The 19,478-nt window shown below is 52.5% G+C and overlaps 1 protein-coding gene across 2 annotated transcripts in view; it reads left to right on the top strand.

Annotated features, from left to right (window-relative positions):
* The window catches only part of LOC139788031 (A disintegrin and metalloproteinase with thrombospondin motifs 10-like), a 55,265-nt gene that overhangs the window by 18,671 nt on the left and 17,116 nt on the right, over positions 1-19,478 (top strand). The window contains exons 4-12 of one of the 2 annotated variants that reach the window (XM_071727547.1): positions 3,918-4,077; positions 5,899-6,116; positions 7,975-8,058; positions 8,396-8,541; positions 11,180-11,223; positions 12,513-12,618; positions 12,785-12,931; positions 14,506-14,647; positions 17,961-18,068. In XM_071727547.1, the coding sequence (XP_071583648.1) occupies positions 3,918-4,077; positions 5,899-6,116; positions 7,975-8,058; positions 8,396-8,541; positions 11,180-11,223; positions 12,513-12,618; positions 12,785-12,931; positions 14,506-14,647; positions 17,961-18,068 (1,155 nt within the window). Of the gene's footprint in view, positions 1-3,917; positions 4,078-5,898; positions 6,117-7,969; positions 8,059-8,395; positions 8,542-11,179; positions 11,224-12,512; positions 12,619-12,784; positions 12,932-14,505; positions 14,648-17,960; positions 18,069-19,478 lie in introns of those variants that run through there. The other variant, XM_071727548.1, reaches the window with a different exon arrangement.

Below are 19,478 nucleotides of genomic sequence, written 5' to 3'. Positions count from 1 at the left end.
ACATGTAGAAAAAGACTCTGTAGGCCAGATTCATATTTATGCTAAGGCCCCACCTCTGAGAAGTATTCTGGCAGAGTGGAAGAGCTTCCAAATGGGAATGAATTCATGTTTGATTTATTGCTAAATCACAGTGCCAGAACAGTGCTGTGGGTTATTAACAGAAATGAGAATCTGACTCATTATATCATAAAGTCTAATGTTTCTATCTCACAGCCAAAAATCAGAGCTGCATAAACTCTCGGTTCCCTTGTTAGCCCTTTGTTTAGAGTTGGGATCTCTGCTCAAGTCCTGGATGATTTACTGGTGTTCACAAAAGCATTGAAGGGTGAGCTGGCTGCTGCTGGCTCAAAAGGGATCTGGCACTGACCTCAGAGGGCAGCAAGTCCAGGGCAAGCAATGGACTGGCAATTCTTGTGCTGGGATAATTTAGTCCAGAGGCTGTGTTTAGCTCTGGAGAGATACAAGGGGCTGTCTGGAGGAAAGTGCAGCCAGGCACAAGGAGGGACAGAGGGTCATCCAACAACTTCTCCTTTTCCTGAACTCTGTCCTTCTGCACTCAAGAGCTACGGACATCAGGAAGGAGGGGGGAGGATGTCGTCTGGGTTAGTGAGGATAATAGGGTCAGGAATTTGGACAAGAGGAGTCTGGTGTCTTTTTTAGCTGGCAGAGGGGAAGCTGTACGTGTTGCTGGAGAAGACACATCGTAAGGCTGTGGCTGGTCAGAAACTGCTGATCCACTGGTGCCATCCCTCCACTGCAGTGTGCTCCCCTCGGGGATGGCATCAGTCCCTTGGAGGGGACAGGAAGGGGCAGAAGGAAGTCTCCAGTACTGAGGGCTCAAGTTTCATGTCCATGCTGACGTGTGCTTAGTGGGGACTGCCCATGGTGGCCCAGGTTGGAGCAGACCTGACTCACTGGTGGTGTGAAGGGCGTTGTGTGTTGAGTTGTTGAATGGGCACAGGGACCAGGTTCTGGTTTTGGGGTGAGACGTGCATGAAAAGGAGGGAATGGGATGATTGCATTTGCAGAAATGTCCAACACAGAGCTGTGAAAATGGGTAACAAGCCCCAAGCCATCCTCCTGCCCTCAAGCTTGCACACCCCTAAGCAATTTCTGTGTATGCAACATGCACTGTTGCAAACCTCTTTGTCTCCAGACACCCACAACACCTTCTGTCACCCCAGCTCTGGACTGCCAATATCTGGGAATGCTCCCATTAACTCATCTTCCTGGCCACCATCACCTGGGCCTGAGGGCAGGCAGGCAGCAGGGCTCACCCCATGCATGGAGGGCATAGTGTGCTGCATTTTGGGCTGAGCAGAGGCAAAGACACCCAGGCTGAAGTTGTCGGCAGGAAAGGGCTAAATTGTCCTTTTCCCAAAACACAGGGAGCTGGGAGCTGCCAGCAGGGCCAAGCAGGGAGCAGCTGGAGCCTGCAGGGAACAGCCTGGGCAGCTTCTCCTCAGCCTGGCCAGGACCTGAAATCTCTGTATTAAGCAAAGTTGTGTTTCATCCTCAGCTGCACGAGATCCCAATGACCCACGTCCTCCACCAGAAAATCACAGTGAGGAGGAAGCAGCTTTAGGAGAGGAATGCTACTGTTCTGCCTCTTGTGTCTGAGCTGATCAAAAGACAGTTTAAAGGCCAGGTTTTCAGCCCCATGTGCCTGTGCTGAAATTGCTCTTTTGCCTGAAAAGCCCTCCTGAAGTCAGCATGACTGTGAATTGCTTGGAGCAAAGCAGATGGCCCCATGCTGAGGCTAAGGTTGTGTGGACAGAGGAGGAGGTGGAGGAGCTGAGCTGCAGCATGTGGCTCTGCTCTTCTGAAGTGTGGTTATAAACACATAGCATAAACCATCCCTGCTCTGCAGATGACCTGGGTGAATCATAGGCAGGATATCCAGTTTAGCTCCCCCACAAACCACAGGGATCTCTCCAAGGGCCTCTTGCCACCCCCTTTCAACAGGCTGGGGTCACATCTAGTGCTTGGACCTCAGGCACTGCTTTGGGGTCAGCAGTGGGGCAGTTCTCAGCCTCCTCTGAGGGCCAAGCTGAAGGGTGCCCAACCAGCCATGGGGCTCATCCTCTGCAGAGGTGATGGGTTTGAGTAAGAATGTCCCTTTTCCATCAGGACAGGGGTTTAGGGCAGGACGTGCTCTCCTCTCGTGCTGCTCTGCCCCTCCTTCCCCCCATCCCACAAAGCCAGCAGCCAGCTGGCTTCACAGCCCGACACTTGGCTTCCTGCCAGAGCCCTGGCCAGGCTCACCTCACAGTACCTCACTTGTGTTTGAAAAGGTGGAGCTGAGCCAAGAGCAACAGAGCCCAGTGCAGGAGGAAATCCCCCGGCACTCAGGAGATGGGGACTTCACCGCACACACTGCCCCAATTCAGCTTTCGTGGGAGGGAGGGAGAGGGGCAAAAGCAGCATCCACCCCAGAGATGTTCTCCCCCACCCCAGAGATGTTCTCCCCCACCCCAGAGAAGTTCTCCCCCACCCCAGAGATGTTCTCCCCCACCCCAGAGAAGTTCTCTCACACCCCAGAGATGTTCTCCCCTGCCCCCAAAGAGTTCTCCTCCACCCCAGAGAATTTCTCCCCCCCCCAGCCCCCAGCCCCAATGCTGTTTCTACAGAGGTGGTACCTTCCATGCAAGGACCTTGGGATGTTTGGCAGAGCCCTGCATCCCCTCTCCTCATCCTGGCAGATCAGGGCTGCTGGCCTCATTGTGGAGAGGGGAGCTGGGAAAGTGCTCTGATGTCCCAGGGACAACACCAGAGCAGAGCTGGTGGCAGGCTGGGGGTTTCTCTACACCCAAAGCTATTCTTGTGTTCAGGGAGCAAGAGGACAGCCAGGTAATGGGGTCTTTGGCTTTTGGGATACTTCTTGTCCTACTTGAGCAATGTCAGACCTGTTTCAGTTCCTCAGTTGCTTGCTGGTAAAGTTCAGGTAACAGCACACCCATATTTTTTGGACTTAATTGAGATTCAGTGCCAGGAGTTGTTACAACAGTGGAGCCTCTACCTGTGTTTTAGGTTGCTCAGACCTTTTAAGTGGAGGGAAAGATTGCTAAGAGGGTAGGACCAGCTGCAGAGGAGAGATCCTGCAAGCACCCAGTGGATTTGGCTGTTCATCCTGCTGGGCTCTGCCCCTTCCCTGCCCTCACTGTCTCACGAGGGTCCACTTGCAGGGAGCAAAGTCTGGGCTTACAGCTGGGACTCAGTCAAAGAATAGAAAATGGGAGAACAACAAAAAAAGCAAATGTGGGAGCAGAAACAAGATCTGGCTGAGGTGGTCAGCCAGAGGTGTAACAGTGGCAATGATGCCTACGTGGCACATGCCAAGTTTCAGGCTGCAGAGGAAGGTTGTGGCTCCTGCTGGTTGTTTCACTGCTAAACAGACTTCAGGTTTTAAAGATTCAGTGTTTCTCAAAAGCCTCTGAGTATCTACACTGCCCTGCAGTTCTCTGCCCAAGTTTCCAGCTGCTGGTAGTGACCCTGAGCTGCTCTTGAAGGTTCTCCAATGGGGTTGATCATACAGGAGGTTGATCTCAGTTGTGCTGCTGTTTGAAGGAATGGTATTTAGGATCCCTCAGACAGCTCTCAGTTAGACTGAGTGGGTGGAATAGGAAACAACTTATTCATAATTTTGCGAGAAAAGACCATCATTTCCAGAGGACTTTAGTGAACACAGATGTCCCAAGGCATTCATGACCATCTGGCTTGGTTTTCTCTGGTCTGTAGGTTCTTCCAGTTCAGCGTTTGTGCGTAAATGAAGGATTCCTTCGCGTTCTCCGAAGTATTTGTCAGGCCCCAGAAATTCAGTGCTTCGTCCTCAGAAAGCTCATGACAAAAAGCCACTGGTATGTCACCCAGTCCTCTCTCTGCCTCTTTTATTGCCTCCTGTCTCTTTCCTTCTGCAGCATGGGGTGATAGTGGCGGATGAGGAGGAATATTTCATCGAGCCGCTGAGCCCGGGAGCCAACATCAGCGCAGGGAGCGAGGGCAGGGGCAGCCCCCACGTCGTCTACAAGAGATCATCTCTGCAGTACCCACACATGGATGCAGCCTGTGGTGTGCTAGGTATCTGTACCCACCCTCAACCCACCCCAGAGCAGGCTGGGAGAGTCCTGGTAGAGCAGGCTTTGAATATCCAGAGTGCTCTGTATGGCAAAGAACCAAATGGATCTCCTGAGGTCAAGAAAGTTTTCTGTATGGAGTTTTACCCCTGTTAAGCTGGTGGCTGGGTCTTTGGAGAGCTCTTGTACTCTCTTCTTTGCAGCAGGGCTTTTAAATTTGTAAATAGAGCATGAAAAAGAAAGAGAAAAAATTGACCTTTATTGTTCTTGAGAAAAATCCTCCCAGATTTGGCCAGTTTACAAGAAATGGAGAAATCGTAGCTTAGGCTTAGGCCTGCTCAGCAGAGTTGTCTTTGGGTTTGAAGATTGTGTCCACGTTGAGATATGTCTGCTGCTGTTAGATTCCAGGTGGGAGGATGCTCTGTGGGGTGGAGAGTGGGATGTGGGATCTGGTTGCTCTCAGCAAGCTCTGGGGCATCTTTATAGAGACTGGCAACTGCACATCTACCCCATTTGCCTCCTAAAGGACTCCCACGGGTCTGTCCTGGCCCCTTCCCATGTCCCCTTCTCATCCTTGCTAGCAGTCAGGCCATGTCCCTCAGCCTGCCTGGATTCCCCAGCCCTTATGCATGTGCCAAGTTGCTCCATCTACCCAAAATGTTGCCAGCATGCAGGATGCTGCTCCCTCAGTTTGCAGAGGCTCCCCCTGGCTCCATCAGGATGAGAGGAGATGCCAGCTCGTGTTTTATGGATGAGGGTTTGTGGATGCAAAAGCAGAATTGTTCCCTGTTGCTCCCAGAAGGTTTGTGTGTCACTTCAGGGTGTTCATCCAGTGCCCCAGTGGTGACACTTGGCTGGATAAGTCACTGCTGGAAGAAATGGAGCATCTGGAGACACTGGGACACTGCCAGCCTGCTCTGAGCAGGCTCTGAGTGTCTCCAGCCTACCAGCATCCTGGCTCCTCCTGTCCCAGACAGCTCTGCTGTCTTGTAGTGGCTTCCAAGCTGCAGTTTGGACCTGATGGCCCTGCTGGGGACATCTCTAGGGTGGGTCAGTAGGAACAGAAGCCTCGAGCAAAGTCCTACAAACCTGCTGCTATTTTGGAGACTACAGCCAGTTCTGTGGAAGGAAAGCCAAATCCTAAATTCAGGTCCTGGTGGGAGAAGGAAAGAGGAAATGATCTGCAATGGCTTTATTTTCAGATGATGGCTGTGTAGTTTCTAAATCCACACTGGCCCACACTGTGACAGTGGCAGTGAGGGGTGTGGGATGGGCAGACACCTCTGCAGGCAGCATCTGGGCAGGAAGAGGGCAGGAGGCATCCCCTCCACAACCACCTTAAAGGAGGCTGTAAAGAAGTGGAGATCAGTTTGTTCAACAAAGGTATCCTTCAAGGGATAGGACTAGAGGTAATGGCCTTAAGTTGTGCCATTAGGGGAGGTTTAGTGGTTATTAGGAAGAATTTATTCACAGAAAAGGCTGTCAGGCCCTGGTCCAGGCTGCCCAGGGTGCATTCTCCATGCCTGGAGGGATTTCAAAGCCCTGGAGATGGTGCTGAGGGACATGGGGGCCTTGGCAGTGCTGACTTGATGGATACTGAAGGCTTTTTCCAACCACCCGACTCTGTGAGGGCAGGCACAGGGACAGCCCTGAGCTGCTGTAGGAAGTGCTCAGCAGATCCAGAGGCAGTGGAGACATTTGCTGGGTCTGTGGTTGGTGCATCAAGAGCCTCACAAAGGCTTCTGCTTCCCTGAAACCAGGCTCACCCTGTCCACCTCCTCCCCTCTGCGGGGTTGCGAGAGAAAAAATCCCTTTCCCTCCTTAGATGAGAAGCCCTGGAAAGGGAGGCACTGGTGGCTGAGGACTCTGAAGCCCTCCCCTCTGAAGCCATCGGGCAACCACAGCCAGCGGGGACAGCTGCCCCTGAAGAGATCTGTCAGCACCGAGCGCTACGTGGAGACCCTGGTGGTGGCCGACAAAATGATGGTGGGGTACCACGGGAGGAGGGACATCGAGCAGTACATCCTGGCCATCATGAATATTGTAAGTGTTATAACCACAGCACGACCCTGGGGGCCTCAGGCACCCCGCTGCAGGGATTGAGCAGGAAATCTATCCCCTTTGTCACCCAAATGCTGGGTTTGGCAGAGGGTGCCAGGTGCTTCGGCTGCAAGGAGACAAAGAGGGATGGGAGTGCAGTGGGGAAATCAGATCTGTTCCTGGGATGACAACGGCTGCTTCTCATCCCCAGAGTGAGATTTTTGGGTGAAAAATCTCAACCCACTGCTGCTGCTCGTGAGCAGTGATGCCCTGGAGCCTGCAGGGACTCTGTTGTGTAGGAGAGGTAAAGTCTGACCCTGCTGCAGGCCAGGTCTGGACTGGGAGAACAAAGCCCTTTCTTCAAACAGCATCTCTCATCTCAAATTAGCATTGCAAATAGGGCAGTCAAGCTGAGAAACACATGGGAAAGCATAAGGCCAGGGAGCTCTCATCAGCCTGGGGGCTGATCAGCATGAGGGGAAGGGAGGAATACTCTGAGTCCTCCAGGCTGTGCTGCCCCAGCCTCTGGGTTACTGCAGAGGAGCAGATCTGGGTCATGGCTGGCAGTGGGATACCAGCCTCGATGCATTAGAAGCCTGAATTGGCCATGCTGAATCCTCCTGTGAGGTGAGACAGGCTTGGAAATTATCCATCAAACCACTGAAAGCCCCTCTGTGATGGTTCTTTGTCCTGTCCCCTGCAGGATCTCTTTTCAGGGCTTGCTCTGTTTGCATTTTTCAAGCAGATGCCAGATTTTAAAACAATTCCTGTTTCGAGCTGGTTCATCTGCTGTAAAACACCCATCATGGGGCAGCAGATTTCTCAGCAATATTATGTCCTTCCCTGCTGATGAGCAGTCACCAAAGCTTCATCCCTGTGGCTGGGTAATGCCAGGACCACCAGCAGTGTGTCCAGGTGGCCAAGAAAGCCAGCAGCATCCTGGCTCGTATCAGGAAAATTGTGGCCAACAGAAGGGAAGTGATGGTGCTGAGTACAGGAGTTCTGAGTGTATCTTGAGTCCTGTGTCCAGTTCTGGGCCCCCCACTAGAAGAAAGACTTTGGGGTGCTGGAGTGAGTTCAGAAAAGGGGAGCCAAGCTGGTGAAGGTTCTGGAGAACCATTCCTGTGAGGAGAGGCTGAGGGATCTGGGTTTGTTTAGTTTTGAGAAGAGGAGGCTGAGAGGAGACCTGGTTGCTCTCAACAAATATGTGAAAGGAGGTTGTAGGGAGGTGGGTGCTGGTCTCTTCTCTCAAGTAAATAATGACAGGACCAGAAGAAATGGCCACAAGCTGCACCAGGGGAGGTTTAGACATGAGGAACAATTTCTTTCCCCAGAGAGTAGTTAGGTGTTGGAAGAGGCTGCCCTGTGGTGGAGTCACCAACCCTGGAGGTACTTACAAACTGTGTAGATGAGGCACTTCAAGTCATGCTTTAGTGGGCATGGTCATATCTATAAATATAATTCTTTTATTATTACTTACTTTATTTTTTGGTGGGGGTGTTGACTGTTGGACATGGTGATCTTAGAGGTCTTTTCCAATCATGACAGTTCTGGGGTTTTGTGACCGTGGGGCTTCCCCCTGGAGTTCCAGCCCAGGAGCTGGGAGATGTCAGCTTCCCTGCTCCAGTCTCCCCAGGAAGAGACACCGAGGTCTTAATATTTAGGAGCTTTAGGGGGCTCTGCAATCCCGAACTTCTTTCTGCTCTCTAAAAACCTTGTGTTCAGCCCCTGCAGCCTGTGCTGACAAAGCCAGCCCTGTTTCCCTCTGCCAGGTGCCCAGAAGCTCCCCTGCCAACTGCACCATCACCCAGCCCATGAGCTCATTTTTAAGACTGGTCTTTTCTTGTTTCTTGGAGGTCAGGTTGCCAAACTTTTCCAGGACTCGAGTCTGGGCAATATTGTCAATATCCTGGTGACTCGGCTGATTCTCCTCACTGAGGATCAGGTAAGTTGGGCTTTGCTGAGCTGCTCCCATTGTGTGCCCCTGCTCCTTGTGTGTTCCCCTGGATGTCATCCCAGGAGGTCCCCTCAGGGTGGTTTCAGCCTTTCAGTGGTTGCTGGGGACTGGGTTCAGCCCATGGGCTGAGAAGACCTCTGGGAGCTTGAAGTGGCTTTAGGATGTTTAGGAGCTTTAGTGTCCCTAAAGTCTTGTTTCCCTGTGGCCTCCATGACAAGGTGGGGACATCTGGACTGGTGTCCATGCTCTGCTGGGACAGGACTAGGCAGTGCCTTCACATTCAGAGCTTTCCTGGGGACACACTGTCATATTGCTTCCATTCCAGCCCACACTGGAGATTAACCACCACGCAGGGAAATCCCTGGACAGCTTCTGCAAGTGGCAGAAATCCATTGTGAACAGGAATGGCAATGGGAATGCCATCCCCGAGAACGGCATTGCCAACCATGACACTGCAGTGCTGATCACCAGGTAAGGCTGAGCCCTGCCCTGGCAGTGCTGTCCTCACAGGGGTGTCTTCTGTGCAGGTGGCCTCTGTCTCTGTCCAAGGGGTTCATCTGAGGTTTCCTCCCCACGCTCCTCCCAAGCTGCTTGGCAGTGGCTGGCCCTCAGGATCCCTGGCAGTGATGAGGATTAATGCAGTTCAGATCATTGTCATCCTCCAGTGCCTTCCCTGGGTCTTTGTTGGGCTCTCAAGTAGCTTAGGTTGCAGCCACAAGGTCTTTGTGCACCAAAAAATCAATGGTGCAGCACCCAGACTGGCACTGGGCATCTGTGGGAACTCACTCTGGAGTTGTGATCATTGGGAATCCTGCTGAAATGGAGACCCCCATCTGCCCTTGGTGTGGAAGATGGAGAAGAGGATTCGAGTGGGACCTGAGCATTATGGCAGTGACAGTGGATTTGGCTCACCTCACTTTAGGTGCCTACTGAGCTGTCTCCTTCCTTGGTAGCTGATGGACTCCCTTGAAGTGGTGACTTCATCCCAGCTCCCTGGGGACAAGAGCAACCCTGCCCTGCCTCTGCTCTCCTGACACCAGTCTAAGTCAGCAGCTTGGCCTAGATGCTGAGTTTTTCTCCAGAGCTGGGTGAAGCAGTCTGAGCTGTCACATGCAGGACAAATAAAACTGTCAGAATAGATGGGTGCTTGAGCCTTGAGCAGCAGAGGGGACTGGATGGGTGGATGGATGGATGGTGAGAAGGAAAGAAGGTGCAGAGAGGATGACAGGGTCAGTGGAAGGAACAGATGTCTGGCTGGAGGGACAGAGGACACTGAAGGGAGAGCTGGAAGGCCAGAGGGAATGAAGATGTGCTGGGAAGCAGCTCTCAGGAGGGGCCAGAACAATGGCTCTGTGTCCAGTGCCTGCACAAACCCTGCTTGGGCAGAGGGACCTGGGAAAGAGCCAAACCCAAGATTTGTTTTCTTTTTTTCCCTCTCTTATGGGGTGCAAGAAGGTCATAAATTGAATGCCCTGGTGAGGGAAGCCTCCATGTGGGAGCTGCTTTCATTGGCACCAGGTGCCCCTCTCCTGCCCCAGTTCCCCCTCTCCTGCCCCAGTTCCCAGCAGCAGCAGGAGCCCTGTGCAGCCTGGCACATCCCTCATGAGATGAGAGCCCACAAGCACCAGGACAGGACCAAGCAAAAGGCCCCTTGGCTCCAGCTTTTCATCCTCCAAAGCCACTGCTTTTCCTTCCCTTCTGCCACACGTGTGGGATGCAGAACTCCAGCTCCGAGTTCTTCAGCCTCCCACCAGATGTTGGAGCTGACCCGAAGCCTCTCACCAGGCTTGGACAGCACCAGGGACATCCGGCTCCATCTCTAATAAATTCCCTGTCTCCTGATAACATCTTGCTGAGCTGCAGCCTTTTTCTCTTGCAGGGACGTGTCAAGGAGCCTGTGAAGGTTTTAATGGAATTCACTCAAAACAAAGAAACAAATGTTTTTCACTTGCTAGGTTTCCTGCCAGGGGTGAGAGGTTTGGACACTTCCAGAGAGCACCAGGGGCCAAAGGGACAGGAGCCATCACCAGGAACACGTTGCACTTAACCCATCCTGTGCTACCAGCTTGTTTCCTTCCCACTTTTGTCCCCGTGGGGCTGCCAGGGGGAGCAGTGTCAGATGGTCCTGCTGCCCATGTGGGCATCCCCCAGCCCCACACTGTGGTCAGCAGCCCCTGTGCTCCGAGCTCAGCTCATGCTGAGGTTGAAATCCAACTCAGGGCTAAGGAGTAACACCCCAACCTGTCTCTGGGGTGTCCCAGCCACCTGTCCCCCCACCTGCTCATCCTACACAGATCCTACACCTCTTTCCATTCAGCCCAGCTTTTGTAAAGACCCAGATGCCTGGTGAGTCTCACTTTCTGGAGAAATTAGTTGAGAGGTAGGAATGGCATGTGGTTCATCTCCACAATTGGTGGAATTGTAACATGATTTGGGTGTGAAGGAACCTTAAATCTCATCCAATCCCACCCCCTGCCATGATCAGGGACACCTCCCACAGCCCAGGGTGCTCCAAGCCCCATCCAACCTGGGGCCTTCAACACTGCCAGGGATGGGGCAGCCACAGCTTCTGGGGGCAGTCTGGGACAGGGGCTCAGCACCCTCGTGGTCAAGATTTTTTTCTTAATGTCTGACCTAAATCTACCCTATTCTAGCTTAAAACCATCACACCCCATCCCATCACTCCATGGCCTTGTAAAAAGTCCCTGAGCCTGATGACTCCCAGGAGAGAACATGATGGTTCCTGGGAGTGCTCATGAGCAGTGAGCTGAACCTCACTTCAAACCCAAAGGGCTTCAAGGTTGGAATAGTCCTATCCCTGCTGATTGACCACATTTCACCAAAACCAAACCTTTGCCCCCCTCAGGGACAGGAGCTCTCATTAAAAATCCACCATGAGTCTCAGCTTGGAGCAAGTGAGTGTTGGACAATGTGGATCAGAGGTTCTTACCCCTTACAGTGGAAATGTGTATTTCCATTGCTGAAGTGTTGCATGAACCATGGGCTCTTTGATGTGTTTTGGGTGTGAACACATCAATAAAACAGAGATTGCCACTTTGGAGCCCCCAAAATTGTGAGTGTTCTTAACAGTGTCTTCTCTTCTTTGCAGATATGACATTTGCATCTACAAGAATAAACCATGTGGCACACTGGGTAGGTAGGAATTTTCTGCCCTTTCAGCATGGTGGGCAGGTTGGATTTTCCTGCCTCTGCAGCAGGATTTCTCACCAGAACATGCATCCTCAGGAGCATGGTGAGGTCGGGCTCTGCCAGCCCCTTTCCCAGGGAGCCACCAGAGGGGAAGCGCTTGCCCAAGGCTACTGCGGGCACCAGGAGCTGAGCCAGGAACAGGCTGGTGGTGGTTTCCAGCCTGCTCCACTCTGTAGCCTCCTCACTTCTGTAAACACTAAAAAGCAGCAACCCAGAGGATGGATGGGCTCTGGAAGGCTTCTCCTTTATATCCCTGGGTCAGGTCCAGCCTGATGATTAAGAACCACTCACATCTCGGGCTGGTCCATAGCCTACTGGAGTATTCCTGGCTTAGCAGAGAGAAATAAGACTTTTTTGTGATGACTATAAAGGGAGTTCTTTATTTAAACTGCTAGACACAGACAGGCCCTGCAGCTTGCTCTGGCTCTAGCTCCTAATTTGTCTTGCCCTGGTCTAGACTAAGCAGTCAGGGAGGGATTACTGTTCTGAATCACTGCAGTTAAAAAGGAAAAGTTGGTGGATCTCTGACCTGATGCAGCTGCAGATGAGGTGACTGGGAGGGAGGTTGAGGCAGGAGGTACAATGATGGCTTAATTCATTCTTTTAACAGAGGTTTCTCCTTCCTGGCTCATGTGGCCTGTCTTGGTGGGGCAGTGTATGCGCAGAAGGTTGGGGGCATCTGCTGTCACGATTCAGGAGGGATTTCTGCATGACTCAGCCCTGCAGATGGGGTCAGGCTGGATGGCTGATCCTGGTGGGGGTCAGCCAGAGCCAGGTGTTGGATGCTCATATTGGATCCTGGTTTATTCAGCTACCCAGGCTGCTCTGGTCAAGTTTGGATGCCCAAGTGCTGGTGCAGTTAATCTCAGGTTCCTCCACCAGCAGTGCCAGCATTATAAAAAGGACTGTTCTCCCTTTGCACTAAGTCTGGGATCTGGGTATGAAATTCAGAGGATTTTGACCCATTTCCAAGCCTGATACTGTTAACTTAGTTTACAGTACAGGGTGACCAAGTGCCCACAGCACATCAGAGCCATGGGTCCATCCCAAGCCCAGTGGGAATGGGCAGCAGGTTGTGCTGTGTCAGTGAGTCTGAAGAGCATCAGGTAGTACTCAAATGCCACCCATGTCCCCTAAAGGTGCTTTGTGCTGACCTTCTTGGACTAGATGACCTTCAGAGATCTCTTCTAAGCCAAACTATCCTCTGTGACAGCTCTGTCTGGCTTCCCTAGGCCTGGCCCCCGTCGGTGGGATGTGTGAACGAGAACGGAGCTGCAGCATCAATGAGGACATTGGCCTGGCCACAGCTTTCACCATTGCCCACGAGATTGGCCACACGTGAGTATCGTGCCAGAAGAGTCCCTGGGAGTGGCCATCACAGGGAAGGGCCCCAGTTGGTTTGTTCCTGCCAACAGGAGCTGAAAAATCCTTCCTATGGATGGTCCGTGGGTGTCAAAACCAGAGCAGCTGATCACCTCTCTCTTGCCTTGCTGATGCTCTCTAGGTTTGGCATGAATCATGATGGGGTTGGCAACAGCTGTGGCTCCCGTGGGCAAGAGACAGCCAAGCTCATGGCTGCTCACATCACTATGAAGACCAACCCATTCGTGTGGTCCACATGCAGCAGGGATTACATCACCAGCTTCCTGGAGTAAGGAATCCATCTCACTTTGCCCTTCCTTCTGCCCCACGACCAGGACACATCTCCAGCCTCTCACAGTCACTTGTGAGGAGTGGGCAAAGCCATAGAAAAGCCCCCAAAGCACACACTCCTTGCACCTTCCCTTCTGTCTCCCAGCACCTCATCCTATCTGAAAAGGCAAATGTTCTCCTTCCTTCCTGTAGATGTTCTCATGGCTTGCTTGAAGATACTGACTACATTTACCTTGCAGCTGGAAGAGCTTTATTTAGGCTCCCCACTTCCAGAAGCTTCACAAATAAGTCAAGAGCTTTGGAAGGCATTTAGATACTTCTGAAGGTCAGTTAGGAATTGCAGAGAAGGGTTGGTTTGGTGGGAAAGGAGGACCCTGGGTCTGCAGGATGCAGTCAGCTTCTCCAGGTACTGAGGAGGAGAGTTTTCAGGTGTCAACAAGCAATGTAGGACAAAAAGGTTTGAGTTGTGGTTTTGTCTTCCCAAAGCACCTTCAGGATTCAGTAGAAGGGATTTGGGCTGCTAAGTCTCATAGTATCAATATTGTCACCTTGCCTGAGTCAACCCTCTGCAGCCTAAAAGAGCTTCTCCTCCAAGGGTCCAGGCAATCCCCAGGGTTTCTATCCCAAAACGAGAAGTCAGGATCGATTTGGGTGAGGTTTTTGGTAAGACACAGGCACTGCTTAATAGTAGAGCTGGATAGGACTTGAGGAATGATTGTGAGAAGCAAGTGGGTGGGTTTATTGTGGAGGGAGGTCCTCGGGGAGCCTGGACACCATCCCTGTCTGGGTGACACTGCTGTCGTGCTGCTGCAGGAGGAGCAGCAAAGCCAAAGCCCCCAGAGGGGCTGCTGCTGTCCCCCCATCCCCCCCTCACTCGTGGCCCTTTGGCCGGATGCCCCGGAGTGGAAAACACCACAGCAGAGGAGGAAACCATCCCCAGGAAACCCCAAGGTCTCGGCAGGGCTGGTGGGGAGCAGCAAGGAGGTCGTGTCAGCCACCTCCAGGGTCCCTGCCCGAGCGCACCCCGGGAGCCTCCGCCGAGACGGGGCCTGGTGTGTGCGAGACCCCCGGGGCTGGGGGGTGGTGATGGGGGCCTGGAGTGAGGGAGAGCTCAGAGAGGAAAGGGGGGAGGGCAAGGTGTGTTTCTTCCAAAATTTGGGTGCTCCCACAAAGCTCTGGCGTGCAGGCCGGGCTGGGAGAGCAGGGGCTCTGCGTGCTCAGCATCCCCGCTGGGTCCCAACCGGTGTCCCACAGCCATGGGGTGGGGGAGCAGCCCCACTGCCTCCCCACCTCCTGCCCACCCACTGCCACGAGCTGTCTGCTGGGACAGCCTGAAAAACCCCCAGATTAAAACTTGTGGAGTTACCTGGCACATGTTTCCCAACCCTGAGGCCGGGGGTAGAAAGACTCCAGAGCACTTCCTCAGCAGGGGGTTTGCCCGGAGGCTGCCAGCAGAGTTCCCCCCACCGCAAGCAGCCAAGAACGAGAAAGCTCAGTCCCCGCGGGTCCTTCATCACCACCACGCTCCCCTGGGAACCTTTCTGAGCTCTGATTCTCCTCTCTTGTTTCCAGCTCCGGGATGGGATTGTGCCTGAACAATGCTCCTCCCAGGCAAGACTTCATCTACCCGACGGTGGCTCCGGGGCAGGCGTACGATGCAGACGAGCAGTGCCGCTTCCAGTACGGAGTTAAATCTCGCCAGTGTAAATACGGGGTAGAGAGCCTTCCTGCTTTACTATCGGTTCCCAAGGGGTGGAGGAGGATGGGGGCTACAAGGGCCACGGGGCCCTTCCTCTGCTGCCCACATCGCTTTGCTGTCCTGCTTCAAATGAAGGGCACTGGAAAGTTCCCTGTGAGGTTTTTACCTCCTGGGAGAGGGCAGAGGAGGTCGTTTCCCAGACCTCAGCTCAATTTTGGTGAAATGAATCTCCTGGGAAGAGCTCTCTTGCCTCTGCCTGATGCCCTGGCAGCTGCTGGTCCCCAAGGGTTGCAGCTGAAAGCCAAGCTGCAGTTGCCTCCATCCAGACTCTGCTCTCTCGTGGGGTTTTGTACACAGAGATGTTTTTTCACACTAGAAGTCACGATGCTGCTCACACAAACTCAGGAGGAGAAATGTCTTTTTTCCAGGTGAGGTGGGTCAGTGTGATGTGGGTAGGTCAGCTGCTCAACTAAGCCCCCCTTGCCATCGTGCTGCCCTCCCCTGATCTTTGAATCCAAGAAACAACTGGAATGAAAGGGCTTTTTCAGGAGAAAAGAATCTTCCTGGATGTTTCTTGTTCTTAACATTCTGGACGTTGCCAACCACCTGAGTATGGTGGCTGGGGGAAAGAGTCTGCTCAGAAGGGCTGATGGAACTCCTCAACATGTCTACTTTCATCTCAAAAAGAGGAGCCAGCAGCAAAATACTGGAGCAGCTGTGTTGTCTGATGCCCACCCCACCCCAGGGCCAAGCTCTGGAAAGCTGTGAAGGAGAAAACACCAGATCAGGGTTTAGTTTGTCCTGCACCCATGTAAATACAGGTGCAATGCTGCCACTGAACAGCCTGCTGTGAACCAGTTTATTATCCTGAGTGTTCCTCTGCTTAGTGTTCATCTATTTACTATGATTAAACACCAAACCACCTCCTGGTACTCTCTCCAGCTTATCTTGGTGAAGAAATGGCAAAGTTTGGCATCTCCCTGGTCCAGTGCTGTCTTCCAACACAGCCCAGGGGCCAGAGCCTGCTGAGCATGGGGCAGATGCAGTGTCACAAGGTGCCCAGAGCAGCAGAGGACAGGTGACAGGTCTGGGTGTGAATACTGTGGTGGTACCTAATGTCAGACTGTAGTCTGTGCCCCTCAGCTGATCCAGAGGCAGTGGAATGGAAACTTCCCACGTTACATGCCTGTTTCCCTGTTAATTTTTAACTCAGGCAGACACTTCCTGTATATATACAAGGATCAGAAAAGCAGAAGATGTCCCCAAGATGACCCTTTGAGCCCAGCCTGTCTTTGTGTGCAGTTTGGGAGAAACCCAGAGGGTGTCAGGGCTCAAGTGCCTGCAGATAACTCTGGGTAAATGTGTAATTCCACCCATCCTGTGCCCCAGACAAACAGACTCCAGGGTGATGGTGCAAACACAGCAGCACCCTTTCCTGCAGGCCAGCAGGGAGGGGATGGCTGATAGGTGTAGTAGGTTGGGATGGTTGATAGGACAGAGCAAGAGGTGTCCCTGGTGGCAGCTGGGAAGTCCCCTCCCCTGGTCATGCAGAGAAGAGGCTATAGAGGAGCTCCTACTTCTTGATAGAGCAGTGGGAAGGGGTAAGATGCCTTTTGGAGCTGGGAGAGATTTTCTCCTTCCACTGGTTCCGTCCACCAGGCTTTGGCCAAGATATTGGGAACCAAAACCCTGCTGTCTCTGGAGGATGTGGTCCTCAGTGTTTTCCTTTGCTGGCTGGCCCCAGGGCACTCTGCTGTGCCAACCCTGGGAACAGGAGGGAAGGGCAGAAATCCCAAGCTCATTTTTTCACCCCTCTCGGTTACCAGCACTGAGGATTCCCAGTTGTTGGGTCAGTTTGTTGGTTGGTGATCCCAGTCCCTGATGGGATGAGGAATGCCACACTGGGAGGCCTCACCAGAGCCATGATGAGCAGGTTGAGGGGAAGCAGGTGTCCCATGGGGCTGCCAGAGGGGACACAGGAGGCCTGGTGACCACTGTGCCAGCACTGGAGCACACGGTGAGGAGCACAGCAAGTCCTCCAGCCCATCCTGCAGCACTGGTGTGCACCCACAGCAGCACCAGCACGTACTGGGAGCAGCAGCAGGGGCTGTTTGGGCTCTGCTCTTGTATCTTCAGATGTTTCCCTTGACTGACAACCTGGACCTGTTTTAATTCTTGGAAGTATAACCCAAGTCCTGGCAAGCTGCCCTGCCTGTTCCAGGAGGAGTAGGAGCAGGGTGGTGGTGGCCTGGCAGGAAATTCAGCTCTGGATTTTAGGTGTTGCTTCAAAATTTGCAGGTGTTGAAGCCCAGTCTGGTTGGTTTAGTGGCAGAGCAGGTTCAAAGGACCTGAAATTTCTGATTTTAGCAGCTGTGACAACTTTGCAGAGTCTCTGTCGTGGACCTAACTTTTGGGTGGGTGCTGGAAAAGCCAAAGGAAGCTTTTCTGTTTGCTGGGTCTGAGAGGTCAGGATGGGCTGATGCTCAGGACACCTCCTGGGAAGAGGTCTGGACTCCTCAGCCCAGTATTACTCAGTGAATCCTACTCCAGATAGCAGATCAGAGAGCAGAATTGGCCACTTCTGGGTCTGCTCAGGGCCTTGTTTAGTGTTGGGCATTATTTTGATTATTCTGAAAATACGTCTCAGTCTTCCAGAGGAGTTGTCTCTTTAGGACTGCAGAGCTGGTTGGAGATTTCCAGTACACAAAGCAGTCCCCCTGTCTCCTGCAGAGCACTCCTGTGGCAGGAGATGGCAGATGGGCTGTGTTGATGCTCCTAAGGAGTCCCAGCTCTCCACAGGGGCAGATCTGGAGCCATGTGGCAAAAGGATGCTCATGGCAGGTGCCTGGATGAGGTTCCTGTGCTTGGCTTCCACTGCACAGGCCCAAGAGAAAATCTCTCTCAGCCCTGGGGAGAGGGGTCGGGTGGAGCATAGCAGGGTGAGCTCAGGACTCATTGGGATGGCCAAGGTGTGTCCTCTGTGGCACAAAGACCTCTGCATCAGATGGCTGAGGCACCTGAGCAGAGTGCAAACTCCAAATCCAGAGAACCTCAGCTCTTAAGAGAAGTTCCAGAGAAGGAAATGAGTTGTCAGTAGCCTTGGGGTGACTGCAGCAAGCAACACCTTGGAAGATTTGGTCTCATTTTCCCCAAAACCATGCTGAGGACACTCATGTGTCCCAGCCCAGCTAGTGCCTCTTGAGCTCACCAGTGTCCCTCTGCCCCGGGCACAGCTCCCAGCACAAGCAAATCCTAATCTTGGCTTTGTTTCTTTTGTCTCTTTCTCCCTCCCTCCCCCTTTTTTCCCCCCAAATCTCTCTCTTTCCAGGAAGTCTGCAGTGAGTTATGGTGTCTGAGTAAAAGCAACCGCTGCATCACCAACAGCATCCCTGCTGCTGAGGGCACCATCTGCCAAACCAACACCATTGAAAAGGGGGTAAGAAAGCCCAGGGCACCATAGAGAGTTGGCAGGGAGTGGTTGAATCCCTCTTCCAGAGATAACCAGGATCATTGTTTGCTCTGGTGAGTGCAGAGTTGATTTAAGAGCACCCACTCCCCTGCCTCCCAGAGCCTGGAGCCACCCTCACCCTCCCACCAGCATGGGGGGGAGGCTGGGATGTAGCCCAGGGGCAGAGGTGCCTGTTCCAGTGAGCTGCTTGGTCTCACCTAGGAGGGGTAGTAAGTTGTCACCAAGCAATGCTGAGTACTTTACATGAACATCTTGTTTTCCAGTCTGCTGAGGTCTCCTGGCTGTCCTGAGAAAAGTGATTTTTGCCCCAGTTTCCCCCGGAGGGACAATGGGTTTGTAGCATGCTTTCAGAAAAAGCTTGTGAAAAAACTGCCTTGTGAGGCTAAATATGGTGAAATCTTCATCTTTGAGACTCAGCTTGGAGAGGAGGGAGGGATTCTGGATTTTTTTAATTATTCTTTGCAAACAATCATCTCAGTTCTGATGGAAATTGAGTTGAAAAGGAGCAGACAGCTCCTGGGGCTGAACATCCCTGCTGCTGGAGATTCATCAAATACAATGGCAATTTTTTTTCTACTGGTCATTTTTTTTACCAGCTTTTCCCACTTTTAAATATCTCTTTTCCCCCCACCTACTAGTTGTTTTTTAATGAGGGTTCTTCATAGGTTGTAAAATAAGTGAACTGATAAGCAATCAAGGCCTCCACAGACTCATGGGAACTCTTCTCAGTGAAGATACTCAGTTTGAACCCCCAGTTACCTTCCCATGCTTTTGTTTATCCTTTTATATTAATCCAGAAGTTATTTGATATCCTTGGGTGAAAGCAGATCCCCCTTTGTAATAAATTTCTGCACCTTCCCCAGCTGAGGCTCCTGGGAGGACTGAGCCAAGCTCTGTGAGGTGGTGGCTCCAGACCTTTGGTTGGTTCCTCCTCCCAAATTCTCAAAACTTTTATTTTTATTTTTAGAACTGATCCCCTGTGGTTGTTAAGGCTTCATGTGTCTTACCCCAAGAACCCACAGTGGGGAATGTCAGGAGTGGAGCTGGTGGTGGTTTCTGCTTCCTTAAGGGTGCCCCTGGCTGCTCAGCCATGGGGTCATTGTCTTGCTGGCTCCTTCCCTGCCTGTTTTGGTTTTATTTTCCATTAATCAAGCACTTGTTACTCGGGTCGTTGCACCCAGTGAAAATGCCTTTTATTACACATCCTCCCTACGTGTCCCCAGCTCATATCTGGTCCAGCAGCCTCCACGTGTCCACGTTTGCTGCAGGAGAGCAAACCAGGATCTGCTCCCAGCACCCAGGCTGCCAAGGCAGAGCCATCCCTGGGAGTCTCAGTAGCTTGGCAGGGTTTGCAGGGGCTGCTTTGGCTCCTGGGCT

The sequence above is a fragment of the Heliangelus exortis genome, chromosome 28 (genome assembly GCF_036169615.1).
Source record: "Heliangelus exortis chromosome 28, bHelExo1.hap1, whole genome shotgun sequence".
NCBI classification, from domain to species: domain Eukaryota; kingdom Metazoa; phylum Chordata; class Aves; order Apodiformes; family Trochilidae; genus Heliangelus; species Heliangelus exortis.
Note: the sequence above shows the minus strand (reverse complement) of the source record. Positions and strands in the feature narration are given on the sequence as shown.